The sequence below is a fragment of the Haemaphysalis longicornis genome, unplaced genomic scaffold (genome assembly GCF_048455015.1).
Source record: "Haemaphysalis longicornis isolate Haplotype H1 unplaced genomic scaffold, Haemaphysalis longicornis Haplotype H1 scaffold_5, whole genome shotgun sequence".
NCBI classification, from domain to species: domain Eukaryota; kingdom Metazoa; phylum Arthropoda; class Arachnida; order Ixodida; family Ixodidae; genus Haemaphysalis; species Haemaphysalis longicornis.
The window spans coordinates 208,441,328-208,449,554 of NW_027526385.1; the positions used below are offsets into that span (position 1 = coordinate 208,441,328).

General features: G+C 49.5%; 1 protein-coding gene across 1 annotated transcript; it reads left to right on the forward strand.

The window, feature by feature from the left end:
* Positions 1-6,263: 6,263 nt before the first annotated feature.
* LOC144140085 (uncharacterized) lies at positions 6,264-6,959 on the forward strand. The gene has a single exon (XM_077672275.1). The coding sequence runs from the start codon at positions 6,264-6,266 to the stop codon at positions 6,957-6,959; it is 696 nt and encodes a 231-aa protein (XP_077528401.1).
* Positions 6,960-8,227: the final 1,268 nt, after the last annotated feature.

Below are 8,227 nucleotides of genomic sequence, written 5' to 3' on the forward strand. Positions count from 1 at the left end.
GCGACTTCCCCTTCGGCCGAAACATCGGGGTGTGGCTCGTTCATACCAAGCTGCTTGATCGTGTCACAGGGTATTTCTTCCTTGGTCGGTGAAGCTACGGGGTCGTCGGGGGCCCTCACGCCGTGATGTTGCCGAGAATGAGGCCTTACAGCGGGGTCTTCATGCAGAGTGCGTTGACTTTTCCACTGTAGTATGCAGTCTGTACCTCGATCTGAGCCTCGGGCGACTTCCGAATGGTGCGGTGCGCTAAATACACAGGGCTAGTCTCCACGGTGAGATCATTATCTCGAAACCAGTTCTTTTCGCACGATGACTGTACTGCATCCCGTGTCACGCAAAACTGAAACATTTTGATCGGCCAACTTTTCCTGAGCAACGGGCATACGCTCCCCTGGGAACTCCGATCCCGTCATAATGAACGCCTTCATGACCGGGATCTTCTTGCCATTCTTTAGTTCTGTAAATCCTTCTCTGATATCGTCGTGCTTTGGCTTCTGAAGTGGTGCATAGACGCACAAAACTTGAGGCACATTCTTGTTGCTCCAGCAAAGTACTGCTTGTGTCCGTGGCGCCCGCACTTAAAGCATTTTGGAGCGTTGTTGCCCTTGAAAGTGCTCCGGCAGTTGTTTCGGCGTTGCCCTAACTTGTTAAACAGGTAAAACTTGGGTGGGGGCATGTGACGGGTCGTTTTCTTCTCCGGCTCAATGTGTCCAGTGTCTTCTCGTTCCTCCTTTTTTGCCCTTTCTAGATTGGTGCTTCACTCCGCCTCAAGGTACTGGTCGGCAAGCTCCAGCATTTCGGCATGAGACTTCGCTCTTCTTTCTTTCAGTTCCAGAGAAAGACTTGGGTGACACCTATTCAGGAATTGCTCTTTTATGAGCAGCTCCTGCAGTGATGCATACTCATTTTCTGTTTCGGCTAGCTCTGTCCTGCGGTCGAAATAGAGGCTTAGGCGAGCCGCAAAATGTGTGGCGGTTTCGCCATCCGCGGGGGTTTCACTTCTGAACTTCTCTCGGAAGCCATCCACTGTGAAGCGAAACCTTTTCAACAGTGCGGCCTTTACCTTGCTGTAATCAGCGGCGTCCTCTCGTGTCAATCTCCCAAACACGCTCAGTGCTTCGCCACTAAGCGGGCACTCAGAGAAGTGGAATTTTGGTCTTCCGGCCAATTTGCTTCTTACTATACCTTCGAACCGACGAATGTAAGCGTCGAGATCATACTTTTTTTCATCAAATACCACAAATAGCTTGCTCGGGTTCAGGCGCACGCCGTTGTTTTCTTCTCTTATGCTCCGATTGGCTGACATAGAGTCTCTCGCCAAACGCAGTGCCTCGATTTCTGGTTTTAATTTCGCAATTTTTTCATTGCGTGCTTCTCCTCTTGTTCCGCTTTCACGCGCTCCCTTTCGGCGTCTGCCTGGCCGGCTTTCTCTTTTCGCTACGCTTTCTCTCACTCCAACTGAAGTTGTCTGTGAAATTCTTTCTCTCTTTCTCTTACAGCCCTCTCAGCCTCTTCTCGTGCTGCCTGTCTTGCTTTCTGCGCCTCTTCACGAGCCGAGCTTTCTCAGCTTCTTCTCGCCCCCCTGCTTGTCTTGCTCTCTCAACCTCTTTACGAGCTTTCTCAGGATCTTTTCGCGCTGCCTGTCTTGCATCTCAGCCTCTTCACGAGTTTTCTGAGGTATCTTTTTGTTTTTGTTTTTCTGCGCGACCCACTTACGTTGTTCGGCTCCTGACAGGAACAGCTTTCAGCCCAACGCTGCAATTTTCAATAGATCCATGAGTGCAAATTTATCGCAATTAAAACAGAATACTCTAGCCTATATAAGTAAAGCTGTACACTGGGCTAGTTGGTAATTCATAAGGATCAAATGTGGCGCAGAAGAAACACACGGGACGGAACAAATACACATGGAGGAGCGGTCACTTCCGACTGACTCTTTATTCACAAGACGGAAAATATACATGCTTAGCCGTAGTAGGAAAAATAAAATGACAGAGGAAAACAAAAACAAAAACTAACAAAAACAAAAATAATGACAAACACAGAGCAAGTGCACCCAATACGTGCCAAACTTTTTCACAATCACAGTGGCTTGTCGCGTATGGCATCACATCGAAAAAATGTTTTTCACGGTGAGATAACGCGATGATTCCTTGATAACACATTCGTATTTTTCCCGCGCAATCTCAGCTGCCTCACTGATTAAGCGCGCTTGCTTGCCTTTATTATGTCGACAACTGCAGTGCTAAGGGAATGTGTAGTGCAATCCCTACACGTGCTGACATGCTCTGCCATAAAACCTTCCTTGCTATTACGGACATTATTGGCATGCTTGCGTAGACGCTAATATACACAGCTGCCATTCTATCCCACGTAGCTCGAACCACACGACAAAACAATTGTATAAGCTACATTTTAAACACATTCTACGAACTGTGTCCTGTGTTTGACACTGCATTGGACCCCACGTCGCTTTACGGGACGGGTACTGCTAGCCAGCTGGGACAACGTATCGGGAGCGCTGAAAACGACTTTCACATTAACACGTTGTCCCATTTTCTTAAGTCGAGTAGACACGGAGTGCATATACGGAATCACAGCCACTCCCTCTCGGGTTTCCGCTGTAGCTTGACCTTGTGTGCAGCGGTCAGTGCCCCTGCATTTCTCTTTCCTACGCATCGTCTCGGCTACGGAGACCAGCAATGATAGAGGGTACCCCGCTTCGTCTAGGTGCTCTGATGGAGCCAGGAGACTGGCTGACAAGGAATGGTGGGAGGACCTCTGCAAAGAGTTCGAAAAACAAGTCTCCACACTCACTCTGTTGACAAGTTTGCTTCTAGCTCAAGTGAACAGCAGAATTGGCTTCCGCGCGCGAGGCTCATAACACCAGCACGTGTGGTTCTCAAGGAAGTGAATTCTCAGGTCTACAAACCAAATGTTGTCCCCGTACGGCATCTCGTGAGTTACAAGAAGCGGCCTGAGGTATTGTCTGAAAGTTTTCAGTACCTGCGCGACCTGAGGGTAGAACGTTTGCGGATCACAGTGCCTACTGCTAGGTATACGTACTCGGAGAAAGTTAGCGAGAGCACCAAATCATCAAAGCAGTAGCAATCCGCGCTACAAAAGTGCTACAACGCTCACATGAGACGTCCTTTTGCGGACGCCAGCAATTGTCACATTTCCTTAATTCCGTGCGCTGATAGAAAGTGTGGCGAGTCGACTCAAACCAGTAAACAACCTAACAGAATCCAGAGGGCGCCGTTGACCCTCTGATGGGCGCTTCTCGCCGACCAGAGCGGTAAGAATGAGTCAGAGCCTTGACCAAACAACAGAAAGACTTATATTTGATCGGTAAAACACTATACAAGCACGAGGACATGCAACGCATGGGAGCGGTAACTTAGAAGGACTAAAGATTGCGGAAACAGATCAAAATTAGACACAATCATTCCACCCGAAACTTTGACAATGAATATTAGGATTTAGAAAATTTAACTAAAAGAAAACAGTTTTATTCTTATGAGACAGAGTCCCACAATATTCACCGACCGGGTCTGACAATGCAAAGCTGTCGGAGGTGATTCGGCTACCTGTGAAGCGTGGCTTCATCGTAGGCCAGGCCGTCCGAGATGATTACGGTGATTCGACGCAGGGGAGTAAGTTGGAGTCCTCGAGGGTGCGCGTCACCGATGGTGTGGTGCACAAACTGGCAAAAGCCGTTGTCACATCACGACGTCCAAACGTAGCCGATTAGCTTTGGCGCGGATTCTCTTTTTATAACTGTGCCGGCACAGAGAGAGAACGCACGGCACACAGCGCGCCCGCCGCCGTCAGGAAACAACTTCCCTCTTACTCCATTCTGGAATCATTTGCCCGCCTTAGCACTGGCAAACCTACGCTCTCCCCCTCGAAATACCTCGAAGGTTCCTTGAAAGCTGAGCGGTGGAGCTCTTATTTTGGTATTTTTTGCCAGCGAGCCGGCGAGTGGTAGCATTACCGCCGCTTCGTTCGAGAGAGTTCCCGCATTTCCTCGGGCCAATAAAACGAAGCTGAATGAATCGGATGACTATAACAAGAATTGGGCGCTGTACAATAAAATGGAAAATTGATACGGTACATCTAGGCGTCGTACGCTCGAGTTTGTGTTATGCACAAACTGAATAGTGGACATCGTGGCTTCGGCCCGTGCTCTAGTCTGGCTAAACGCTTCGTCTGGTAGCCTGGAGTATGAACCAAACTGGCACAGCTCTGAAACCCTTGTTCTATTCGCGCATTTGTGTCAAATCTGAACCACCTATAAAAATAGTTTTAAACAAATAATGTTTTCTTTTTTGTCAGGGGAAGGGGGCGGCCACGTTGTCGCACCTCGTGTCAATGCAAGAAATGCAAAGCTTCCTAACGTGGGCGACAGGGTGACCCCTTCAAGGCTATTCTCCCATTATCACACTGCTTCGCCAATACGTTTACGCATTTTTGATCCATAGGTTGACACTAGGCGCACTTTTGTAAGGTTGCAGCAAAAAGCTCAAATATAATTAAAACAGACCCCGTAGCTTCCAGCCCATCAGGGCCAACGTGTTTATATGTAGCTTTGCGAATTTTCCAAGGGTTGACAGGAAATCTGCCTTGTAAGTTCTAATCATTTCACACTGCTCTTTCATAAGGTTTCATTACACCTTTGTGCCAAATTTAAATTTTCTAGCAGCAAACATTTTGCAGAAGGCAATATGGTTTAGTTTTTGGCGTGGGGTCGGACGCCTTTAGTGATACTTTTGTCAAGGCAAATAAGACTGAACTAGGGACCTTGTGCGATGGTGTGACATCCCAAAGGTCATCGCTGCGTTATCCCGTTGCTTTCGGATAGTTCGACCACTTAAATCATCCCACTAGACGGATTCCTAATAAAGGAACAGCCAAAACCCAAATATAAACAATTTCAAAGCCACCCTATTTGGGGCAGCCGACTATGTCAAGTGGCAGAAAAAGCAAGCACTTTAAAATAGGGCTTAAAATGTACTAATAAGTTAAAAACTCCCTTATGATGCATTGTACAGGCAGTTAAAACAAGCAAAGTTTGTATAATAACAGCGCTTGCCGAAACGCGCCGAAATGCCGAAACCCGCAGCTTACCCCCCCTCCCCGGCTGCGTGCGGAAATTAAAAAAAATTTAAATAATTGGCTAGGCAGATGTGAAAGATTGTTGGCAAAGCTAATGAGTTCCTTTCGCAGCTTCAGACAGCATGAAGCGAAGGGGGACAATAGGTTCAGGGCTCCATCAGAAACGCCATGCCCGTTCTGGGATACGAATAGTGCTAGGTGCAGCGGTGAAACAAGCAGCATCACTAAAAGTTGAATAAGTCGCAAATTCCATGGCGCCCAGACAAGTACAGCCACTAGCTGTGACCTGCCGAGACAGAACTTTGATGAAGAAGCCGTAGCCAGACAAAGGAAGTCAATAAAAAAAAGTAACAACGTAGTTGTCGATTTCAATGGGACACCTAAACGCAAAGTTCGGTTCTAGGCAAATGGTAGAAAGGCTGACTGGGAAACTTTGGCGAGATAAAGATAATCGCAACAGTACAAAAACAAAGCGGTTAGATTTGCAGAAAGGAAAAAAACTGAGGCTGATGAACACATTCTCCTACGAACTAAATAATCGAAAATGAACAGGAATAGTCTTGATGGGATAAGCAAAAACTAAATTGTCCTCTATTTATGATACAAGCCAGCAATTCCGCAAGATGAAGGAAAGCTTACTGCGATTTTGGGGAGCTATCACAGGAAGATTATATCCATGTTGTCGCTGAATCTGGAAACAGAAAGAAGGACGCGAGGAATCTGAGAAAATCTGAATGTTGTCAGACATAGCCACATAGCAACATTGTGAAGTAACTCTTAAAACCAAATTCCCCGTCTGAACGAGCAGAAGGAGGCCAGTGTAGACAGAATAATGACAATATAACTTCGCCACTCAGTCCATCATCAGCAGCTGTGGGATAGGCAGCATGTAGGTAATATACTGAAAATCTAATGCAGAATAATATAGAAATAATTACTGTAGTGTTGTGCAATAGCACCAGGTGCCGCCACTCCTCTGCGATTATCTGGAGACGCCAAGATGTGGCGCCACACTCGTTATAGTATGTATATATATAGGACAGACATCCTTCAATAAAGACTTCCGTTCGTCTGGGCTACGATGTGTGGTGTGGTGCATCCGGTCGGCCGCACCGTTCGGCGGACATAACAAACTGGCGACGAGGATGCTACCCGGAATTTCGCCGCCGCCGCCGTTCCTCGTTTCGCCAGGCACGCCCGCCATCCCCTGGCCGCGATGGCTGCGCCTGTTCGAAAACTTCACGCTCGCCTCTGGAGCGTCTGAGCTATCGGCGGCCCGCCGCCGAGCCCTCCTTCTGCACTGCCTCGGACCTGAAGGACAACGAATTTTCGACGCCCTGCCACCGCCACCACCACCGAACGCCAAAGACCACCCGCCCGCGCATCCGAGTACGGGAACCGCCCCCCTTCAGACGGTTACGCCTTCTGCAACCACCGCTGCAATTGGAACAACAGAGATCAAACAAGCCGATGCCGATCTCGCACAGCCACCGGACAAGTACGACGCAGCTGTTCAAGCCCTGGCTCGACACTTTTCCGCTACTTGCAACGTACGCGTCGAGCGACATCGCTTCCGTGACTGTCGTCAACTGCACGGTAAGCCGATATCGGAGTTTGCTCTGGCGCTTCGCGAACTGGCTTCGTCATGCAACTTTGCCGCGCAAGCGGATACAAGTCTGTGCGACCAGTTCGTCGCCGGGGTCACATGCCCGCGCCTACGGGAGCGGCTATTGCTCGAGGGCGACGCGCTCACGTTTGACCGCGCCGTGGAGATAGCGCTTCTTCGCGAGCAAGTGCAGCGCGAATCCGAAGATCTCAAACAGCCCCTGTGGATCGAGTAGTACCACAACATAACCGCGGACGCAACCCGGCAGGCCGTCGCAGACATGTACGCCCGTCCAGCAGTAACGACCGACGTAGTACGCTTAGCTCTTCGCGCTCCGGCTTCGTTCGTCCGCCTGCACCGGAGATTGCTAGCGCCGTCGTCCCGTACTCCGTAAACACAAACGTGTGCGGGAACTGCGGCGCACAAAACTGCCAGCCGTCAGCCTGTGCAGCCCGCGGTCGAGCCTGCTTCGCGTGCGACCGCCGAGGCCACTTTCAACAGTACTGCCGAAATTCGCGTCGCGGACGTGGACGACGCCCGGCTCGAGTTGCCAAATCGTTTCAGAAGACGCTGAGAGTGTCGTGAACATTCTTACTGTTCACGCTGAGAAGTGTATGGGCGTCTACGTTGATGTCGGGGTTCAACCTGTTGCTCTGGCATCACGCCCGTGCATCACAACATTCTTAGTGGACACTGGCTCAGCTGTGTCGATAATGGGAGAACATAACTTTAGGAGCCAGTTCAGAGACCAAGTTGAGCTCAAAAAGTCGCAAATAACGTTACTGGATTTTTCACGTCGGAAAATTCCTGTGCATGGCCAGTTCACCGCCCTCGTAACGTACAAATCAGAAACGGCTGTGGTAACGTTTCACGTTACACCAGGTGAAACATCACTCCTGGGTATTGATGCTGTAAAAGCTCTTGGTCTCCAGATTGTAGGCACAGAATTGCGCTGCCTTAATATGGCCGCTAAACCGAACGTCGACACAGAAGGCCCCAAAATGCTACGCCCCGAAATGCATTCGCAGAACACAAACAAGTTGTCTCCGCCCACCACGAAGCCACCACTGGGTCCACCCAAGATTGGTATGCCTACTTCATTATGGGCCAAGTTCGGACACTTGTTTTCACCGGAGCTAGGACTTGCCAAAGGTGTCCAGCATCGGGTCAAGCTCAAACAGTCGGTAGCTCCTGTCACGCAGAAGCTCAGACGCCTACCACTTTCAGTGCGACAAGCAGTCAGCGACGAACTGAGGAACCTACTTTCTGCTGATGTCATTGAATGCGTAAATGCGTCAGAGTGGGTTTGCCCTATAGTTGCAGCTCGCAAGAAAGATGGCAGCATTCGCATCTGCGTGGACCTCCGTGAAGCTAACAAAGCTGTGGTGGTCGCAGCTTTCCCCTGCCACACACAGAAGAGTTGCTGCATGCCCTGAACGGTGCCCGTTACTTTTCTAAGTTGGATTTGGCCTCCGCATACTACCGGGTTCTGCTTCATCCAGA

Excerpts from the sequence above, each read along its gene's own strand:
- LOC144140085 (XM_077672275.1), top strand. The coding sequence starts at position 6,264 with ATGCTACCCGGAATTTCGCCGCCGCCGCCGTTCCTCGTTTCGCCAGGC.